The following is a 22,945-nucleotide window of genomic DNA, read 5'->3' as shown; positions in this document are numbered from 1 at the left end:
AGGCAAAGCTCCCAGCTGCACTGAGTCAGCACCTGGCTTCTGAGCTCCTGGGAGCTCACTGTGCTCAGAACTGAGGGCCCAGTGAGGAAGGATGGCCCCAGAGCTGCACAAAGCAGCTTACAAGGACTCTTGGATTTCTCCAAGCCAGCTCCATGCATGTGGCCCCTCCTGCCAAGCACAGAGCTGGGAACACAGAGCATCCCTGAGCCATCCCAAACAGCCTTGGTGATGAGCAAGGACTCCTTCTATCAGTAGGTACCAAAAGGGACAGGAGAAGAGAAGCCAGGGGCTGCACTGCTAGCTTGGAAAGTAGCTTCAATCTCTGGATGTGCTGGCACTACTGCCCAGAGCTATGGGTGCCCCTCTCTGGAGGCATTCAAGGCCAGGTTGGATGGGGTCCTGAGGGCTGATGGCCCTGCCCATGGCTGGGGAGCTGCAACCAGATGGTCATTAAACTCCCCTCCAATCTAAGCCATTCTATGACTCTAACTTCTCATGTTATTCAATGTGGAAAGCATTGCCCTGCAGATCTGCTCCAAACCTCGGCCCTCTGCCCCTGCCACAGGAGAGCTCACAGCCCTCCAGAAAGACTTGCAAGAGTTTCCATTTCCAAACTAAGAACTCTTGTGATTACCGTCCCAGGCAATGAATGAAGGTTTGAGCTGCAAACACGTTCCCAGCCCCTTGGCTAGGCAACAGGACCTGGTGGAAAAGTCTGCAGGGCTCTGTTTTAAACGCAGTGAGTTTTCACTCCTGGCTTAATGGGACATGCAACTCTGGGAAGCCCTCCATGAGGGATGCTCAGGAAATGAAATCAGAGCAATACCTAGACTCCACACAAAGTGCCTTTGGTACAGACAAGAGGGCTTTGTTATCTCCAGCTGCAGACACCTCCAAAACCCCTCAGGTCAGAACCGTGCGAGAAGGACTGCCAAAATCCCTGTGCAATTCTGGAAATTGCTGACAGGCGGGCAGCTGCTGTGCTGATCCCTGATCTGCCCTCTCCCTGGGAGCCTGGCATCACCCCCTGAGCCCACGGTGAAAAACAGAAGGGGCAGAAACAGCCAGAGACCAAGCAGAAGAGGTTCTTCATATTTGGTGTTTGCCAAAGAGCTCCCACACTCCCATGCCTTGCTGGTGGAGCTGCTCCTTGAAATCCACTGGGTTATGAAAGAGGCAGAGAGCAAAAGTTAACAGCAGCCTACAGCAGCACTGTGTCTTACGCAAAGGACCCAATGATGCATATATATGCCTAACTCGAATGTGCTGCTCATTTCTTATTTGACTTCCTGTCTCCAGTTCACCTCAAACTTCTCTATGTGTAGGAATAGACAACAGCAGATTCTAAACTACCCCCAAAAAAGCAATGGCCACAATCCAGCTAAAGAAAGATTTGCTCACCCATCCCAAGGATCAGGGCTTGCTGAATACTCCAAAAGGAGGGATCTCCAGGCAGCTTCCCCAGTGGCAGCCAGACCTTAAAAGAGGCTTAGAGAGGGCTGGAACCTGAATTGCTTCCACCTGTGCTCCCAGGGCTGGCCGTGTCCCTTCCCCAGGGGCTCAATGCAGGCCATGACTTAGCAGCTCCCACTCACCATGGTTCATTAGGAGCACTCACACATTCAGTGCATGGAACATCTGGGTCTCATCTCCCTCTTCTGGGCACTGGGAGGGCAGTCAAGACAGCACCTTTCCTGAAAGGTGTTTTCCTCTCTGATACAGCTCCGGAGTGCAGAGAAATTCCTTGCATTCATGTTTTCAGGAGAGCCACACAAGAACGTGGTGGGTTATATACAGAGAGTTGCAGAAGATGAGAGATGCTCAGCTCTGGTTTGGTACTTGTGCTCTGATGGGGTGTTTGTGTGTGCAGGGTGAGGAGAGGAGCTTTTTTTTATTACTATTTTTCACTTTCCAGAGGTAGAAAAACCCCATTTCACCCAATGTTATTCATGTCGAAGTTGAAACCACTTTCACTTAGGGTCTCTCCGTAGCCAATAGGGAAAACCAGACTGCTCCAGAAGACCATCCACCCCCCAGACAGGGCTCTGAGATAGCAAGGATGATTCACACCCTGGAGATGCTGATCATTTCCCACTGCTGACTGCCTGAGATGAGTAATATCAAGATGGCTAAAGTCAGAAGAGTGAATCCACCTGGTCTGCCTGAGGGAGATGTGGCACAGTGGAGGCTTACCTGAATGGTTGGTAGTGAAGCCATAGAGGATGACTCAGAAGAACTGATTTCCTCCCTGGCAGCACCCACCCACCACAAGGGAAGGACCCAACACTGCAGTCACAGCACCAGCGTGAAGCCATCAGTTCCTGTCCCAGCCACCTGGCTTCCCAACTGACCTGACCCAGGCTGACCACCATAATGCCACGTTCCAGCACAGCTGACCTTACAGACATCTGCTTCTTCCTATAGCTTTTATCCTCCCATCACTCAATGGAAACAACACCTCTCTTAAGCCTTACTGCATCGCCTGTGATTTATAGAGATTATTGCTGTTAACAGCAAACTGCTAAATCTCAACTAGATCAAAGATGTGGAATGAGGAATGAATTGAGAGAGCTCTTCAGGCTGTGGTGATTCCAAAGTCTTTTTTCCTTCCTTCTGTCATAAGAATTTATATGCTTGTGAGAAACTGATCAGGTGGGAAGCTTTCTTTCTTTGTCAATGTCCAAGTCCACATGTTTGCAAATTGCTCTAAGTCATTCTTTGCATTTTAATCTCTATGTATATATATGTAACAATAATTACCTGCCTCGAGGGACAGGGGATGAAGCAGTCTGCTGAATTTCCTTAAGACTCCATAACATTCCTGCTAAAGATCCCAGGATGGCAAGACGGTGGGTTGGAGGATCCATATTACTTTAGTTAGAAGTACCATTTAGAATGGAATGGAGTGGAATGGATTAGTTCAGCTGGAAGGGTTCTTCTGAGCTTCCCCCCAAAACACTTATTTCTCTCCCTTGACCAATAGGTACTGCTTAGATACAAGGAGCTGAGCTCAGACAAACCCCTCACCCTGCTGATGTCCCACTGCAGGTTGGATGTGTCAGTGCCTCTGTGCCAGCTGTGTCCAGGCTCTATTCCCAGGCTGCTTGGGGCCTCCATGAGCCTGTTCTCTGCAGGAGGAGAAACGAGCTCCTATGGGTCAGGAGATGAATGAGTGGATGCCTTTATCCAGCAGGGAGGAATGTGACTGGGTGCTCTGTGTCCATGCAGACCTGCCCCTGGCTGAGGAACATCCAACACTAACACCAGCCCAGGTGAACCAGAACACACTGAGCTCCTCTGCAGTGCTGATCTTCAGGAAGCTCCGGAAGGAGCCTGTTCTTCCCATCGCTTTCCATGAGTGTTTGGAAAAGAAAAATGAAGAGTTTATCTTGATCTCTTAATCCACCAGGTTTCTTTTCTCTTTCCTTTCTCTACCTTTGCATGCCTGGTAATTATAACTCGTAGCACCTGCTCACTTTGAAACACCTTGGACTCCCTTTGCCTGGCACAGGAACAGACACAGTGCCCATCTGCTTTAGGTAAGTGCTCACAAACCACAAAGTCGTTAATTAGACTGACACACGACTATGCTGTTACTGCACCAAGCACCCTGCCAGGGGATCACAGCGGGATCAAAGCGTGACGTGAGGCACTGGCACCCCTCGCAGGGCTCACAGCATTGCCATCAGCTGTGCATGTTCCTTCTAATCCTCCCTACGGGCTCTCCAATGTGCTTCCTTGATAAAGCAAGCCTTCCCCAATGCCTGGTAGGAAGCTTGATTTCCAGTCAGTCCCGGTCTCTCCCTGTCCCACAGTGGCATCCCGCTCTGTGCCCTTTATTCAGTCTCATCCCTTGAATTTCCTGGTTAGTCCTACAAACAGAGCTAAGCTTAAAACTGTTGTTCTCAACTCCCAAGAAAAGAGCCGAGTATTCAGAACCCCATTTCTCATGTCCATAAGGTACGTAATTTCCCTTCAGATCCCACCTGAATCCCAGAATGATGAACATGGACATCAAATGCAAAGAACAACAACCAGCACACAGTCCCTTTCTGTCCAGCAGAGCTGTCTGTTCCACCCCACTCCTGCTGGCTCCCATTTTCACCCCCCTGTTCTGCTGCCCGTTCTGCCCAGTTGAGTCTCCAGCTTGCAATGCAGATAGTTAATATTCCATGAAATACCACGCAGGTCTGGTAACCCAGGAGCTGTCATGGTGCAGCATGAGGCCACTTCCCTTCGGAATGGAAACAAATAGACTCTGGGCAATAAGGAGCACACTGGGCCTCAGATAGCCCAACCAGTTCTGCTCAGAAACTGCATTGTGGTGTCTTATGGGTGTTCCAGGCTGGCTAACATTTTGGCAACAAATACACAGGAGTCTCATAAATGTGTGGAAAATGACTCAGATACTAGAAAAATAATAATAATAATAATAAAAAGATCTCTCTAACACAGAGCTCTGCTGGAGGTTCTTGGCCTGAGGTTAGGCAGAGAAGTCACGGCAGCACGGTGACATCCAAGCAAAGCACCTCAGCTCTGTACCTGCCTAAAGACACAGAGACTGTCCACGCTGCTTTTCACATTGGGCATCCTCCATCTCAGTGGAGCACTGCCCTGTTGGAATGGGGTGAGAAGGAAAAGCATCTCTACTTCAAGTGTGAGCTAGAAGGAGAACTGCAGCCCTGAGAGCAGTGCCTTCCCCTGGGGGAGCAGCACAGTATGGACACCAGCAGGTCGTGCTTGCAGCAGTGTGTGGCACAGGGGTGGGACAAACCTCTGCAAAACACATTGCTTTGTGTGCAGAAATGTCCCCATCCAGCAGAGCTGTGCCTCTCAGCCGTGCTGGGCTCTCACCGGTCAAGCTGTGGGCCCTTTGCTGTGCTCAGATGTCCTCAGGGAAGTGGAGAAAGTGCAAAGTGTCTTTTTATTTGCACACACCATTTACACTTCCACGTGTCCCCTTCTTGGGCAAACTGTGTGTTTCAGTGCTGTGTGATTTTTGGTTACTTTAAATGAGTAAAGAGCACCATCACAGCTTCAGCTTCGTGCCTGAATCACTACAAGTGTTTTAAGGTGTTTCCCACCCTGGCAATACGGCCCTTTGTGTGGGTAGGGTTCTGGTGCTGACAGCTGCTCCTCCTCTGTGTGCCCATCAGGTCCCTGCCCCGCTGTGATCTGCAGTGATGAGGATGGAGCCCCTCCTGAGTGGACATTTTCCAGCATTCCTTGAAAAGTGCATTGGCTCTGGTGGCCTTTTCGTCACTATGCACACATGGGGAGCTGTAATTTCAACATCCTTTACCACAACAGTGTTCCTGCCATGAAAACCACCCTCCCTTCAATGCTAAGTGACAGTAATCTTTGCTTTAATTGGAAAAGAAAAGGAAGAAGGGACAGAACATCCTCGACAAAGGAACTAATGACTCAAGTGCTGGGAAGTCCTGCCCCCGAGGGACTGAACAGCTTGCAGCATTGATTCTTAATGACTTACAGAGATTGGAGGTTTGGAAGATCTCTCAGTGCCTCTGCAGGGATGCGACTCAGCTGATTGTTCTGCAGCATCCTATAATTAGAAGAAAACAAAAAAGAAAAACTTTATAAAGAATACAAAAGTTTTTCTGGCCAAATGGAAGAAAGTTACTTTTATTTCTGAAGCTGTCCCGGACCCTGGGCAGAAAGCTGGGGTGGGTTGGCAAGCCATGTGCTGGTCAGCTGGGGCTCTTAGGCAGCAGCCCAAGCTGGCCCTGGGTGTGGGGTCCCAGAGGGTTTCTGGTGCTGCAATGAGAGATAACACTGCATGGATGTGAAGTAAAGGGACCTTTCCAGCACACAATTGTCACCAGTGGAGGGGCTGAGATGCACTAGGATGGGCTTTCTGGGACTGCGCACCCTGTGTGGAGCAGCACTGAAGTTAGTTAAGAGCTACAACAGTGCTTTCAGCTGAGCTGACCCACATTTGGACTTGGGTAGGACATCCTTCTTCCAGCATCAGTGCTGATTACCTCTGCAGAGTGTATGGGAATGAGTCTGTGGGTTGGTTTCCCATTCGATTTCTGAGGTAGCTCTCCCTGCCCTCCTGGAGCACCACCCCTAAGTTTTCTGGTTTTGCCATCACTGTATCTCTGCACAGGGCCACGTTTTGTCCTGAACCTACCCACCTCCGGCAGAGCTGGGACACCACAAGACACACCATGGAGGAGAGGCAGTCCCACCATGGCGGCTGGGCACAGTGCCTACAGAAAGGGATGTTTCACATCGCTGAGGTTTCTGCTTCCAAAACCTTCAAGGAGTGGCTGAAGATGACATGAAAACCGAATTAGTGCTTAGGGAGTTGTTGTAATTACTACCAGTGTCAAAGGGACAGAGCAAGGCCTCAGCAGTGGGGCAGCCCAAAGAGCATTGGTGCAAGAAAGGCTGAGAGTGACGGCTCTGCTGCAGGAAACTGAGATATCCGTCATGAAAGGAAAGCTGGAAAAAAGGCAGTTGTAGACAGAATCTTGTTAAAAAGGAAGCTGTAGAGAAACACAGACCACACAACTCCTATTGCATCTCCAGAAGAGAATGGGAACTTTCTACGTGCACCAGAGAAAGAACAGCGATGCACGCAGCACTCAGTGCTGCCTTGTCAAAAATCCGTTGTGCCAAAGCAATCCAGATGCTTTCCACAGTCACAGGCATAATCTTCCACGCCTTCAGCTTTATTTTAGTAGATGTTTGATGCTGGCATGCAGTCCTGCTCTTACCAGCAGAGAAGACAAGTTTGATGCAGCACAAAAAGGCAGCAGGGATGTCATATACAGAGTGATAAATGGTTCTCTCTCAAAGGAAGTGCATCTCAGGGTCTGGAGGGTCCACCCTGGAGCTGACATTGAGCACTGTTGCTGAGGGGAAGATGGCTGCACACCCACAAGGGGAGGTGAGGTCACTCTGATTGGGGTCAGCATAAATCACAGCGCTCCAGAGGGTTGTGTTTTAATTTCAGAAATGGAAGGATTATTTACTGGGACAGACCACACCTGAACGACCAGAAAAATGGTCCCATCACACCAGGATCCTTGCACAAGAGAGTCTCGGCAGACTCCCAGCCCTCAAAGATACAGGTCTGTGCATGATCCAGTGTCCCCATCTTGGGAGGCTGAAGTGATTCAGCCAGCACAGTCAAAGGGCTGGTATTGCTTAAGGCAACTGTGCCTGGAGCCTGTGTATCAGGCTTAAAGACACTCCAACCTCTGCATGTTCCTCTTCCCTCCCCCTGGGAGCATCTCCCTTGGATGTGACACCATTCCCATGGTCTATTCTGCTCAAACTTGGGGACATCAGAGAGGCAGGGCCTATCCAGGGATTCCTCAAGCATTCCAAACCACCAGCAAGCCAGGAGAGGGGGTTTGTGCAGAGCGAGGCCACTCATGTCATGCTCACTCCACTCTACAAGCTGATGGAGAGCAGACCTGGTGGGTGGTGGCTGCAGGCAGGATGGGAGCACAGGGTCAGCACGCTTGTGCAGGCAGCTGCTGGGCAGTGCTCACACCCGTGTCTGCATGGGCATGCTGTGGGCAGTGCTGGGTCCGTGTGCTCCCATGGGCCAGTTAAGGCTTGCTGTGGAATGGAGCAATGGGGTGGGCCATCCCCAGCTGGCTGGCTGCTGGGGTGCCAGCTCTGCAACCAAGAGGATGCACCCAGGCGTTCTGCCTTCCACGTTTTGGGGTGAGGCAGGCTTGGGTTGTGCTTGGAATCTTTCCCTGTGAAGTTTGGTGTGGGATCCCTGCTTTGCTTCTGAGTGCTGCTGTTCCTACAGCACGTTCAGCCAGGAAAACCAGAAGGCTGGTGACCCCCTCTGTGCAGCAGGGGGATACCCAAGTGAGGGTGGGATGCGGTGTGAAGCCATGGCAGCACAAGATCAGACACTTGGACAATCAGGAGCTGTGCTTCATGACCCTCAGCTTGGAGGTGAGGGTCTGGGTGGCTCATGAGGAGCTCTGGAAGGATGGGATGGTTTCCATTTTTTCAGATTTTCTGGATTGAGAACATATTCTGATGCTCTGGAAAGCTCCAAGGATGGGGGAGCACAGACTGAGGAGATAGTTTAGGAGAGAAGTAGCTTGGCAAAGGACAGAAGCAGCCAATGGAGCTGATTTCTAATGATGCTGGCCCTGAAGCTTGGATCCTGGACTTCACGGGGAGGGTCAGGGTTGGCCATGCTGCAGAGCAGAGCCCTGGGAGAGGTGCATTCACAAAGTCCTTTTGCAAAGAGACATTCCCATCAGTTAAACAGACTGCTGAGCATCCATCACTGCCAGCCTGTGCTCAGCTAAGGGAGCCAAGGAGGTCACATCTCACCTCGCTTTGGTTCAGGGCAGGCCAGGGCTCAGTGCATGGAGATCTCTGGCACATTCCTCTGTGCCATGGTGGTTTTTAGGTAGCAAAGTGCCTGGCTTTTCACTTGCATTCTTCCAGGTCTCCTCACACCTGCTTCCCTGGCTGTACCCCACATGGTTTCTGCACAGACCTATCTTTATGGACACTTTCCAGGTGGTTTCTGTGCACTGGAGCAGCTGGAGGAGGCAAAGCCAAGAAGCTGGTCCTGCTTCCAGAAGCTCTGGGATTCACTCTGAGGGCAGGGAGAGGACCATCTGCACAGGCAGGTTTGGGAAGGAATTCCCAGGGTGTTTCCCATCCATTTTTAAACAGAAGTTAATTCTCTGGAAAGACCGGGAAAGCACCAGGCCCCTTAACAGCCCAAGAGTTTACTTGTGGGCATGCACATGACTGCAACGAGCTCTAGGGCTCCACTGCATTATAATTAATTACCATCCCCATCTCCTTGGGGGACACCCCTGTCACCACAGGCAATAGGTCTGAGTCCAGTGAGTCAGCTCCAAACAGCTGCAGGCTGCAGCTGGCTGCACTGCCATGCACTGCCTGGCACACCTGGGCCAACCCGTGACAGTGTGCACATCCTCTGAGGTGATCTGTCCTGAATTCCCCTGGTGCCATCTGCTCCAAAGCCTGCTAGTCCTGCCATTCAGGTATGCAGAAGTGTTTCCTTCCTCATTGCAGCGCTGTTTGTCCTTAAAGGATCGCTTCCATCCTCATTCACCTTTCTCTGAGGGCAGGTGACCTCGGTTGCCTCTTTGTCCCTTTAGTTTGTCCATCTTGCTGTGGGTCTCTGGCATCTCCCCCAGCCCCATTTTCAGCTGCCCACCCCCAGCTTTGTGCAGTCAGTTATCTCAGCAGCGCATCTTGGAGCCTTTGTTGGCTGTCAGATGGAGCCTGGCATCTCCAGGGGAACAGCCTGACAGGTGACTCATCCTCCCCACATCCACTTCTCCTTTGGTTTCCCATGGAAGCGGCTTGGTTAGGAATCTTCTTGATGCCTCGGCCCTTTTGAAAGTAAGGAGACAGGCCGTTCCTCTCTGTTCCTTGCTTTTAATACCTCATATCCTGGCATTTCTCTGATCTCTCCTGCCTCATGGGCTTTTCAGATTCCCTCTCCAGATACCTCCTTCAAGATGCGTGGTTTGTTGTCGGAGATTAAAGTGCAGAGAAAAAGCACATGACTGCAGGAGTGGTTCTGCTGGTCCCAAGGGAGCAAGGATGTGATCTGGATGGGGAGCGGTGAGGAAGCAGCTTGGGCCACCACACCCTGCCCAGTGCAGCTCCGCAGGACGTGGATGCTGCTGGGCTGTCTGATGCTCCCCAGCTCAGAACACACACTGTGCTATGCAGGCACATCAACTTACAGAGCTCCAGCACCTGGTTACAGCCCCAGATCACCATCACAGTGACAAAAATACAAAGGAAGGTGAATGCTGGTTCTGGAGGCAGCAGGGACTCGCTGGCTGCAGTGAACTCATAACTGCATACACCAGCATCCACAGGCCTGTGGAGTTACAGACAGCAATTAGAGCAGGAGAACATGGCAGCCTGACACACACTGCAAACCTGGGCAGGAATGACTTGAGGCTATGGAAATTGAAGGGCTGGCAGCGCCCTTCTTTTTGGAAGCATGAACTGCTCTCAATGAGACATTCTCTGTGAGCATCAACCCTTCTTTCCTTATCTTGGAGCTGGGTTGGTCCTCAGCAAACCTCCATGTGAAGTGGGGTGGCATGAACGTAGGGCAGCCCTGCAACCAGAGGGGTTTGTATGGCAGCCCAGTGGCTGCTCTGTGTCATGGGGCACAGCCTGGCTGAGGGCAGGGCACATTGTCTGAAGCAGAAGTCTTGGGCTCAGCTCTATCTCCAGCCCTTCTATCTCCAGCCCTTCTATCTCCAGCCCTTCTGCCCTCTCCTTGCACTGGGGCCACTCTGAGCCGTCCCTGAGCGCACGCAGGCATCACACAGAGGCAGCACTCTGCTCTCATTACTGCAACCTGTGGGAGCTGTGCTCTTACATTCTGCATCAGTAGTTCCCTGGGCCTGACACAAATAGAAATTGATCAAAAGCGGCTTTAAAAGCTCCCGAGTTCCTGAAGTAGAAAGTTCCTCTTGTTGAAATTGGGTGGGAGAGCTGCGGTTTTTCCTCAGTTCCTTTGATTTGTTGCCTAATGCAGGGGATGGATAAATCTCTAAGCCCTGAGATTTAGGGCAGGATTCATACTTTACATCTTCAGAAGACACAGTAAACAGCCCTATGCTCTCTAATCCCGGAGCAGGTTCATACCTGCTCACTCTGTATAAACTGGACCGGCTACAACAATTTCACGTTGCGGCTGAGTTCAAAACATCCCTTTGGGGATGAAATGTTTATTGCAGGAGATTTTTAAGATGGTTCCTGAAAGAGAGGAAGAGGGACTCCCAGATGAGCACCCTGCACAGACCTGCGGGACTGCCACAGGGATGCCATAAGCTGTGTGACTCCACGAGCAGTGAGACCGCCCTGGGCTGTGGAACCATTCCCTGGGGAGGTGCTCATAGCAGAAGTGAGGAAGCAGTGCTGGGGATGTGTGGTGGTCCTTGGGGTGGGTGCAGCTCCTCAGTCACCCCAGGGGCATGCCAGCCATGTGTGTTCAGCAACTGGCTTTGCAACGCCTGGTAAGGTACCATCCTGTGAGCCCCAGCGCATGGCCAGTGCCTGGCACAGGGTGCTGCAGGGTAGGGATGGTGGTGGCTGTGAAGAGGGGAATGAATTACTTACAGAATCTTCAGGCTGTAGAGGCCAGAGAAAACTTCCCCTGGGATACTGGAGATCTGGTTTCCAGAGAGGCGTCTGCAGTGGAAAGAAGAGCCAGTAATGCATCAGCATCCTTGTAATGCCAGCCCCTTGTCTGCAGGCACTTAACAACTGATGCATTTTGCTGCAGCCTCCCTGGGGAGAACGCAGCAACACCTGCAAGCTGTGCTGCACACCTGGTGTGTGACCCCTCTGTACAGCCCATTCCCAAAGCCAGGACAGAAGAAGGAAAAGGGGCTCTGCAATGAAGGCAAGGATAGGGGCAGTGCGGCCTGGGGAAGAGATTGATGTGAAGGGGTGGGAAAGGCAGCCAGAGTGCAAAGCAGCCTCAGAAACGAGAGTAGGACCACCAGGCTGACAGTACAAAGAGCAGGGGACAGAGGTCAGAAGTGAAACTGGCTCAGTGACCTGATCCTTAATCCCAAATTGCAATGGTGTTTGTGCTTTCCTTTCTGATCCCCGTGTGCTCAGACGGGGGTCGAGGTTGGACTTCCCACACTAAGAAACTTGCTGCCGTCCACATGATTTGAACTGCAATATCGCATCCCCCACGCCAGACAGTGAACATCATTTGTCATCAGGCCAATCTTCAGTCTCTCAGGAGCTCCAAAGCAGACCCAAGAGGCTGGCACGGATACTAGGAAACACGCTGTTATTATTCATGTAACATCGACAAAGCCTGTTTCCTTTCAGATGTTTTGGCTGTGAAGAAGACAAGTGCTGAGGATGAGCAGCATAATCCGGGCTGGAAGCAGAGCACGTTGCAGTGAGGATTGCAAGAGGTCATGGAGAGGATCTGAGCCTTTGGAGGCGTCACGCTCCCTGTGGCAGAGCAGGCTCGTTGGGTGCCCAGGCTCTTTCCTTCTCTGTCTCTCCCCTCGGGAATCCAGAGAAAATTACTCCCATAATTAGGCCTCTGACAGCATAAACAGCACAGGGTCGTCCCTTTAATGTGTGTTGAGCAGGTTGCAACCTGCCTCCTTGCAGCATGCAAGCTGCCTGGCAGGCTGGGCTATTTGTCACTTGGGGGCTGTGATTTGGGGTAATTGCTTCTTTTGATTGCTGATTTCCACATGGGAGGGAGTGTTGTCCGGGAGACCAAGTGCTCGCCTGGAGGGGAGGTGTTGCTGCATGGATCCTCAGTCTGCTGCAGGCAGCTGTCCCAGCTCCTCTATGGGGACTGTCTGTCCTTGGAGCTCCTGTCCGACCCTGCTGCAGGACTGTCAGTGTCTGCCTCCTGACTTGTTTCCTGGCTGCTGTGAGCCCTCGTATTGATGCTCCTGGGTATGGTCAGGACTCGTTCCTGCTTGCTGGATCCCGAAATGGAGCTGGGACCTCCAGGTCTAGCAGGACAGGAGAGTGGAGCTTGTGGCTCTTGGCTTGGAGCAAGGTGGCAGGGACACATGCTTGGCCAGCTTGCAGCATCTCAGTACCACAAGAAAACAGAAATCGAGGGAAAAAGAGAAAAAAGAGGTAAAAGAGACCTGTGGGAGGTCTCAGTGGGTGCTGCCCATAGGCTAATCTAGAGGCAGAGCATCCCCAGCTTCAGGAAAGGCAGCCATGTTCCTGCTGCTGCTGCCTCTGTCCTTGTCTCTGCCTCTTGGGGACTGTGCCACTTCCCAGCTCACCTCTGGCCTCCAGATCTTCTCTCATCTATTTTTGCCTTCTTCCCAGTGCCAGGTATCCAGGTGTCCCAGGCAAGGGAGCTGTGCCATTTCTCTGAACATAGGCCAGGAATGTGTTGGTCTTTTGGGTCATGCTGTCCAGCAGGAGGAGCGGCAACTGGAAAGAAATGCCTGCTTCCATCTCACCAGTTCTTGGGTCAGTCTGTGTGAGCTCCAAGACACAGCAGGCTCTGTGTGTCACCCTTCCTCTCTTTGTTGTCACCTGGCAGTCTCCCTGCTGCTTGGTTCCTTCTGTCCCCCACACTCTCTGTCTGCCCACAGATCTCCCAGCCTGGCAGGGAGGCACCCACTGAACACATCTCCAGAGGCAAAATTCAATAGGAAATGCACTGAAATGATCATTTCCTTCCTATTTAAAAGGGAACAATAACATTTGAAGTGATGCTGCCAGTGTGGCTTCCCTTGAGACAGCTCTTCATTTGCATCAGAGGCCCAAAGCTCCACAAGAAAGGAGCAAGAAGCAGAACTTCTTTGTGCCCCAAGCACACAGGGGATGGGGAGCTGCTGTTGTAGCCATGAACATCTGACCAGCAGCACAGCTCCAAGCCTGCTCATGTCTTTCTTTAGGATAGGCAGTCTTGATTCACTTGCATGTCCTTCTGTCCCACAGCTTATAAGGTGAGATGGATTGGCAGGAAGGGAAAACTGCATTTAAAATGACTGATGGAAGAGGGAGAGAAGGGGCAAGTGGAAGATGAGTGGGAGCCAGAGTTGGCTGTTTGTCTTTGGAAAGCTTGCATGTTTGGTGGATTTTAGAATCTGTTCCCCTCCTTTTCCCCCTCCAGTGATTTCTGGGAACATTCCTCCAGGCTTTGATCTGCATTCCCAATACACTCCAAGTTGGAACAAACTCATGGTTTACCACTTCATGGTTGCTGTAGTTCAGTTACCGCAGGCTCCCACCCCCTCCTGTATCTCGGGCTTCTTGGTCATGCTACAACTTCCATGGCACGCCCAAGGGCTGTTTGTTGGGCATGATTGCTCATGCCATGCACTCAGACAACATGATGATGCCCTTATCGTTCACATTAGGAGGCAGGAACATTGCCCATTGGCAGGACAGGACAAACACACATGTCCATATCCCAGTGGAATTTTCCCCTTGCCAGATCATTACTGATCATGTCAGCCTTCCTCTTTGATCTCCTGCTCTGGTTCATTTCTCAAGCATTAATATTGTCAAGGCAGAGTCTGTTACCAGATAAACCTTCTGCTCTCCTGTCTAAACAGTGTCATCAAGATCGTGGCATCCCCCAGGTGCATGGGGGACCAAGGGCTCCATGCTGCGCTTGAGTTTGTTCTCGTGCTGGTGCAAAGCAGGAATTAAGCCAATTAAGTCATGCAAGTGAAAACATGGTACATTTGAGGGAAGAGTCAGCCTTGGACTCTCCCTTCCCACACTGGAATCTGCAGCTGGTCCTACTGCGGTATCACCTGGAGGTGTCTCCATCATGGTCTTACTGCTTTACTCCATCCCCAAGGAGAAGACTCTGCAGGCCTGTTTCTAACCCAGCTACCCAAGCCCCCACCAAATGCCTGTTCCAACTCGATAGATTGATGGCATTCGTTTCTTTTGTTTATGGTCCTCCAGCCAGTTTTCAACCCACACGCATGTTCGTAAGCAAGATAGTTTGGATTCATTTGCCAAGGAAGATTTAGTAAGACAATTCCTTATTGAACAACCCGATACAGGATGCTGACTACCTTCATTTTGTCCCCTTCTGTCAAGGTTTTCAGGGGGGATTTACTCCCTTCAAACCTTTAGTTTAGAATTTTGGTTCCAATCTGTGCGCCATGTGAGGATCCCCTCGGGCAGGTGGTTGTTTGAGGACCACTTTTAGGAACTACAGGAGAACCCCTTGGAAGTCCTATTCTCCTGTCTTCACCTGTATCCTGGACAACATCTGCCTCCACACCATGCCAGATTGCACAGCAGTGACCTTTGGAATGCTTCATAGGGGGAATTATCCTTTAATCCTCTCCATGCTGTTGCTCACCCGCTGCACTGATGATCAGTGCTGTCCTTTGCCAAGGAGCAATGTCAACCAGGGGAACACAAAGTCCTGGATGAACCAGGCCTGGATGTCTTGTCTCTCTAATGAGCTGCAGTAGCACCCCAACACAGTGCTTGGTCACAGCATCCTGATGCTGTAGGCACAGTAGCCAGGCAGTGTCCCAAACATTCAGAGGACCTGCACCTCACAGAGCAGTGCTCCAGGCTGCAAGAGCTGCCTGGGAAGGGGAGACCACAGCTCCTGCTGCTCCTGGATCAATGCGTAGGACAGCACTGCTCCTGGATCAATGCACAGCACAGCACTGCTCCTGGATCAATGCACAGCACAGCACTGCTCCTGGATCAATGCACAGCACAGCACTGCTCCTGGATCAATGCACAACACAGCACTGCTCCTGGATCAATGCACAGCACAGCACTGCTCCTGGATCAATGCACAGCACAGCACTGCTCCTGGATCAATGCACAGCACAGCACTGCTCCTGGATCAATGCACAACACAGCACTGCTCCTGGATCAATGCACAGCACAGCACTGCTCCTGGATCAATGCACAGCATGGCACTCCCCTGGATGGTGAGTTCCTCAGCCCTTGGGGCCCAAGAAGAGGCAGGTGAAAGAGCCAGTGGCTGGGAAGGGGTCTGATCTTGCCGCTGTGCCCCGGAGCAGGAGGTGAATGGCAATGAACACCTGCCTTTGGCTGCATTTTCTCCTCTTGGCACCGAGCTCTCGTGTTTAGATTCAAAGCATGGTAACAAAGTCCTTACCGGCGAACACATTTCAACATGTTGTTATTCCCAGGCCGGCTTTCAAGATCCTCTTTCTATTCCTTCTCTACTGATTGCTCTTGTTTCTCTTGGCACCCAGCTCTGGCTTTTCAGGCTTCATTAACTGGAATTTATTAGCAACTTTAAACATTCTTCCCGCTGCCAGAAGGAAAGAAAAGGAAAAAAAAGAGAAAAAAAAAAAAAACCAACAACAGCAAAAGAAAGAGAGAAACAAAAAGGAGATATACAAATCTTGGGGCAGCTCCTGTCTGTGTGAGGCCCACAGTGGAGCACCTCTCTACCACCTCCTTCAGAGGGGAGGACCACAAGGAAGGGCCTGTGCATCCCTATGGGGCTCTGCTCCATCCCTGCTGAGGAGGAGGTGGATGTGATGGACGTTCATCAGAGCATTTGTCCTCAGCAGCAGTGGGAGCACGTGGCCTACCCGGTCCTTTGGGCAGCTTTCCTTCCCCATCGCATCACTTTCTGCCCCTCACATGGAGCACTGACTGCCTCAATGCATGGCCTGAGCCCTGAGGCAAAGAACATCCTGAGTCAGAAAGGACCACTTCTAGTTCTTGGTGTCATACAGCAATCCTTCCTTACTTCCCTGGTTTCAAATCAACTGATTGATGTCCATAACTATGACTGCTGTATTTTGCCATACGATTGAAGCGTGAACTTGGATATGTACAGACACATAACATCACAGTTTCCATTTCTCCTTACGGCGGTGACTTTTTCCTCCTCAAAACACCTCTGCCTTCCCAACGAGCAGTTGTGGCACTTGGAAACTCCAGTGAAAGGTTCTTTAACAACTTCCAATTCTTTTTCAGATTTTCCTGTTTAATTTTTCCCTCTTGATCTGTGTCATTCATAATTATTTTTGGCTGCGGGAAGCTGGCTGTATTGGAGTCTATGAATATTTATTCAGTGCTGGTTGAGACTGTTCTGTTTGTGCACGACGTGTAATCAGGACATGATTGCTTGCAGCAAGACAGCCATTAATTGCATACAATGGAGAGTGTGGTCTGCATGTGTGAGAATCTGTGAATGCTTTGGGTGTCCACACTTCAGTGCAGGTGTTGACAAAATGGGAAGAGAATGGTTGCAATGTGGAGGCAAGACATTGGGAAATGCATCTCCTGAGGACAAAGTGAGAGCAAAGCTACAGGAGGGTGAAAAGTGAGACCTGCCCAGCTTGGAAATGGGGAGGTTGGGAGTCTCTACAAGCATAATTAATGCAAGAGACAGAGAGATGAAGAAGATGGGTTTGAAGACCATTTGAAGATAAAAATCTCTGTTGCAATCTGATCATTATGAGATTGGGGCTGTTATGGGAACAATGAATGTCAGTATCTCCTCTGGGCTCTTTGGTCAATGCTGACTGTTCAAAGAAGTCCACCTGCAAACGTGCAGCCACAGCTCAGCACAGAGATGAGCACAGGGAGAGACTTCTGCTCACAGCTGGGCTGCTGTTCATTACACAGCACTGATGATTTGGGGTCGCTGCTTTGTGAACACAGACATGGGTAGCAGAGAGCATGGGATGGCACCGCTTATTGCCCCCTCAAAACATGACTGCCTCAGCATCACACTGACACTGTTGGTAAGGAACCCAACAGTTTGGAACCTGCCCTTTTCAGAGATGTCTGCCATCTGTAGCGTTGGCTGTGAGAAGGGATTCAGTACAGCTAAAGTGCTCCATTTAGGCATTAAACTGTTTTAAGTGTTACATACACAGCGAGTTTACATCGTGTACCTGAAATACAACATTGATATCAGTATTTCATGCTGTGTAATAACAACATTGTGAAGAAACTGCATTTTTCAGCAGAAGGCATTGCATGGAAAGGAGCAAAGGCATGAGAACAGCACCCAGAGGTATTTCTCATGGTCAAGTGGAATACAACCATACGAGTGCAATATATGGCCAGCCTCAGCCTTCTGCCTCCCTTCTGGGCTCTGACTGCTGGGGCTCCCAAGGGATGCTGTGGTTGCTCATGCTGGTGATTAATTTTACACTTTCAGAAGCATGGCCACTGCTTTGCTGACACACAGCCACGTGCTGATCCCTGGGGACTGACTGGGATGGCTGCTGTGCCTGCCCACACCTCTGTGATGCACTGCAGGGCAGCCGTCCTCTGCTCTGATCAGTGGGGCTGCTGGCACCGGGCTCATTGCTGCTCCAGCTGCAGGGTGCCCAGGAGCTCTCATGGCTTTGGCTGCAGGGCTGTGAGAGGAGCTGTGTGCAGACGGGTGAAGGAAGCTCCCCATTTTCTGGCTCTGCTCTGGGGTTGGTTTTTGCATAATGGATTGATTCTTTCATTCTGGCATTTGGCACACGCGATGTAGCCTGAAGGTGTATCCTCACTCAATCCTACAGCGGCCATTAACCCCCACCCAGCACACAGCCCCCATCTCAGCCAGTGGGTCCCACCAGAGCCACACATCCCCCAGTGCGAGACCCCCCCCTACTCACAGCTCCTCCAGGAACTGCAGGCGGCAGAAGGTTCTGGGCTGCAGCTGGCTGATGTTGTTCATGCTCAGATCCCTATGGGGAAGAAGACATTCTCGGATCAGTCACACTGCAGTGTGCACAGAATAACCCTCTGTGCCATGCTCCACTTCTCTGCTAAGGAAAGCACTTCAGTGGAGAGAAAACCCCACGCAGTTCATCTCAGTGCAGCTCTGCCTGGGCTCTGCCTGCAAAGGGATGTGAACAGAACTGTTCACACTGTTCTGTGTACCACCCCATGCTCCATATTTGAACGATCCTGTGATGTAACAAAAGGGTTAAAATATCAGTTTGTGCTGCTGCTATTTTTATTATGAAATCCCTAAGGGCAGTTGCTACTTAGCACCCATTAAAACATCTTTTTTTCCCTGCATCAAAGTGCATCGTGTTTACACTGTAATGAATCAGCCTGATGTTTTGACACATCGTGAAACAATGCAAAAATAACAAAACCAAAAAAAGCACAACACTAAATGAAAGGCTACGAAACATAACACAGACCTGAAACATTTCATATCTCCTTGAGATCCTGCAGCCTTGCACCTCGAGCTGCTTTCTGCTGGCAACGCGGGCAGCGCTGCTTGCTCCCTACAGAAAGCACTTCTCCAGTCTCATATAAGGTTATCTATTCTGACCCCTTCTCTCCTCCACCTTGGTCACACACTCACATGACCACAGGAGGAGGAAAACACGCTGCTTCCTCAAGCAGCCATCCAGATGTCAGGGGAGAAATACCCTTGCCCATCGCTCTGCTCTCCCCTGCCTTGCCTCCCCAGGGCTCATGTCTATATTCAGGCCAAAGAGAAGGGGCTCTCCCCCATCATCTCTTAGGGCAGAAAGAAGGACAGATTTCTAAGGTGTGGGGAAGATTTAGGGTCATTCTATAACAGATATATAAATCTTTGCTGCTGTGGAGGTTTGGATGCTGCCTGTTCACCCACAGTTCACCTGCAGGGCTCAAACTCAACACATTTTGCTCCACAGGTCATCCACCCTCGTGTGAAGGTGCAGCATTCCTGCCTGAAGCATTGCTGGAATGTGTTTGACTTATCTCAGGATGTTGTTGACTTGTTGCTGTGCTTTCCCAAGCTCGTGCTTCTCCTCTTAGTAACATTTCTTGCGTTATATACAGCCCAGCACATGTAAACGTGGCAGCGTTTCCTGTTTGGGTGAAAAGGGCCATTCATCTCTTCAGGTGTTTGGGGATGACTGCTCCAATCAATCACATTCAGCTCATTTTGAAAGGAAACCATTGCATCCCAACCATTCTCAGGATTACTTTTTCAGGCCCATCCACACAGGGGTTTGGGATTCGTGGATTGCAGGCACTCCTGATGCTTCTCTGGTCCTCCAATGACTTTGTCTTTCCAAAGTAGCTCTCATTTCAGCCTTCAGCATCTACTGAAGTCAAACAAATGTTGGGTTCAGCAGAGTAACCTGCCCAGTTGCTTGTCTTTGGGTCCAGGAGACCATGCTGCACTGGTGCATTGGGACAGTCCATTACCATCCCATCCCAGAGCTCTCCTGGTCCTCTTTTCCCAACAATCTGCCTCTTTGCCCTCTCCACAAGCTACAAAATCAAAGCAGGACACTTCTGCTGCCCAGTCACACTGTGTGGCAGTGGTATGAAACACTGTCAGAGAAGTAATGTGAGCTCCCAGAACCAAAATGTGGCTCCCCATCACCTTCATCCACCCATGAAGCAACGTCTTTTAAGGCCTCCTGCACGAGGTTGCTCAGGTTACCCGTGCTTCCCAATGGCACTGAAACAAAGCCATCATGGCTATAATTAGTGTGATTTAAGACCGTCCCCCGCTCCTTCCCCAGCTCATTCTAAACATTTATCAGACACATTTCTAACTTGTACCTGCAGGAAAACTGAGGCACAGTTCATGGAAACTGAGCCCATGTGATTCAGCCTCAGACCTTACAACTCCCCTGGCCCTCCAGGGGTTCCTTAAATTATTTGCTTTGATGTCACCTTCTTTCATGAACAACCTTTAAGCACTCACTGATTAGCTGATCTCCTTTACCAGAAGGAATGACGTGACACACAGCACGCTTCGGGTTCTCCAATAGCAGCTCACTGTGGTCTATACAAGAGCTATGGAGATGGGTACTGCAGTGTTTTAGTTCAGGAATGATTGTGAGATTTAAAGAGCAAAGCAATTTACCTTCGGAATCATCACTGAGGCAGGTGGGATGCTGGGAGGACACTGCCCAAACAACTGAGCAACACTTCCAGTATTCAGGGAAACAGAATTAGATCTACTTCTGCAAGGGAGTAAAGTGACCCCAAAGAACACAATGACTGCTATCCTCAGGTTTGAGCCTTCTGGAAGCTATTAAGAATCCCAAATGGTGACCATCTTTTCAGGCCCTAAAAGCAATCTACTATATTAATATCTTCCCATTTTCCAGGATTTGGATGGGATGTTTCCCAGCATGGACTCAACCCCAGATCCCCTGATCCAGGAGAGCTTCATTACACCCGGATATTTGAGCAGAAATGTTTAACATTACTGTGGGGAGAAGCCAACGAGCTGGTATTTTCTTGATTAATTGATTACACAGTAACACATTAAAGCCTCCCAGTTGTGGTCCTGCAGTCTGATTTCTGTGGGAGCTGTACAAACCAGACCAAAATTCCCATGCTTATCCCAGAAAGATCTATCACTGGACCTGCTCTTGCAAGGCACAGAGCACTCCTGTCTTGCAGAAATCACCTGGAGATGAGCGGTATCTCCACCAATCTTCTGGCCACTCTCTTTAGCAACCAGTAAAAAAAAAACAAAACCATGCACAAATAAACCACCTTTAATAAAGAAGCCCAAAGGCAATAAATGATGGTTTTATAAATTCTTCAGATTGTACAAGAGTGATTCATAAAGGTTCTCGTTATCTCCTTTAGTCTGTATCTTGAGATCTCGGAGGCCACCACAAAATGCCTGCATTGCTTTGGGGCTGCAGAATGAATGGGACTGGAAGCCATAGAGCCAGCTGAAATTTTTTCCTAAAAGCCTGCAGGTTGAAAACCATGCTAAAGGTAGTCTTGGTGGAGAAAAAGAGAAAGGGGAGATAAAGACATCAAAGCAGCAAGAGCTCATTTGCATTGCACCATATCTGGAGGCACCAGCCCTGCTTCAATCCCCTATCACTGCAATAGGCAAAAGCAGAATGCGTTTCAACTCCCACCTCTACCGTTTGAAAACAGATCAGACATCTTAGATCACCCCCCCATGTAGGCCCTACCTGAGATCCCCAAAGCGTTTCAATAATAGTGAAGGTTCCACCAAGAGCAGTTGGCCAGGGTGAGATTCAGCCCATCCCTGCACCAGTCAGCTACAAGAAGTCTGATCCATGCGGTGGGTACCAGTGACCCACCACTCTCATACAGTGCTCACTAATCCTCTCCCAGCTCATCCCACTGATGCCCCATCTCTGCTCAGTGTTCTGTGGTCTCTGTGCATGGAAATAGACATGGGCTGAGCAGAGGAGGTAGCACAGCTCTATCTCTGCAAGCAGAAAATAACCCTTTGACAGGCCAGAGCTGTGAGTGCTGAGCGCTTCCCAAAGAGACAAAGCTTGAATGTTGCCAAATATATTCCTAAAGGCTTTTCTCCTATTTCAGCCATGGTAGGTTAAGGTGTTTTTCAGAGCGTGCCCTTTAGGCACAGCTCAGTGCTTGTATCCAGTTCAGAGCACTGGGATCTGATTCTCTTCTGGAGCAGACGGAGGTGAAGTTATGCTGCCTGCATACACAGCCTTGCAGACAGCCTCCTACCTGCATCTCAGGAGCACATGCAACCCCTGCCATCCACGTCCTCCCTTTGCTTGCACCAAGTGCATGCCAGGTGCATTAGGCCCCCATGTGTCCTGAGGAAGCGCAGCTGGGAGCCTAAGGGAAAGCTGACAGTCACAGGATGCTCAGGCTGGAAAGGACCTCTGAAGATTGCCTCATCCAGCCCCTGCCATGGGCAGGAAGGATGAAATAAAGCATTCCTGGACACAATCATACCCACACTTAACCACTGCCCAGTCATCTTCTGTGCACATTCCCCCACTGCCAGCTGCTCCCCCCAGCTCTGATCAGGAGCCCCAGGCAGCTGACACCCACAGTCAGAAGCCCTGCTCCATTTACTTCCAGACCTACAGAAAGGGGATGGCAGAGCCCAGGGCTGGCAGAGAGGAAACTGATAGCCTGCAATCAACCAGAGACGCACAGAAAAACACGCTGCTTTATTTCAATTTGAGAGGACCTGGCATCCCGCAGTTACTCCTGTTAGTTCTCTGTCTGGCAAGAAATCAGAGAACAGATCTGGCAGACATCATGGTCACACACAGCATGCCAGCCCATCAGCAACAGAGCAGGGGACTACATAGGGGAACAACCGGGGCACAGCAGCACCCAAAGAGCACAGCACCACGCTGTGAGCTGCACCTCAGGGTTAAACACCAGCAAGGCAGAATACCATCCCAAAACCTGAACACAAGATGTACACACAAACCATAACACTGGAGGAGATGCAGTGCTGAACCTCGGGCAGGGGGGGGGTTGTCTGACATAAATTGGAAAAAAATCATTCAGACAAGTCAGAGATATCTGACAGGAGAAAAATTCTGCTGTATATTTTCAGTTGGAAGCCTCAGAAACTCGGGCTGGAATGCTTTAAGCCGACGTCAAAACATTTCATTCAGTAAATGCCAAGCCATGAGAGCACAGTATTTAATTACATACATGATCTGCATGCATTAACCTAAAGTTGAACGTAGAAAAAAAAAAAATAATA

The 22,945-nt window shown here is 50.3% G+C and overlaps 1 protein-coding gene across 1 annotated transcript in view; it reads right to left on the bottom strand.

The window, feature by feature from the left end:
* The window catches only part of LGR6 (leucine rich repeat containing G protein-coupled receptor 6), a 70,737-nt gene that overhangs the window by 28,315 nt on the left and 19,477 nt on the right, over nt 1–22,945 (bottom strand). The window contains exons 2-4 of the mRNA XM_072355915.1: nt 18,120–18,191; nt 11,137–11,208; nt 5,492–5,563 (exon numbers count right to left, since the gene is read on the bottom strand). Of these exons, the coding sequence (XP_072212016.1) occupies nt 5,492–5,563; nt 11,137–11,208; nt 18,120–18,191 (216 nt within the window). The remainder of the gene's footprint in view (nt 1–5,491; nt 5,564–11,136; nt 11,209–18,119; nt 18,192–22,945) is intronic.

The sequence above is a fragment of the Excalfactoria chinensis genome, chromosome 23, assembly GCF_039878825.1.
Source record: "Excalfactoria chinensis isolate bCotChi1 chromosome 23, bCotChi1.hap2, whole genome shotgun sequence".
NCBI lineage: Eukaryota > Metazoa > Chordata > Aves > Galliformes > Phasianidae > Excalfactoria > Excalfactoria chinensis.
The sequence above is the reverse complement of the archived record's forward strand: the minus strand, read 5'-3'. Positions and strand labels throughout refer to the sequence as shown.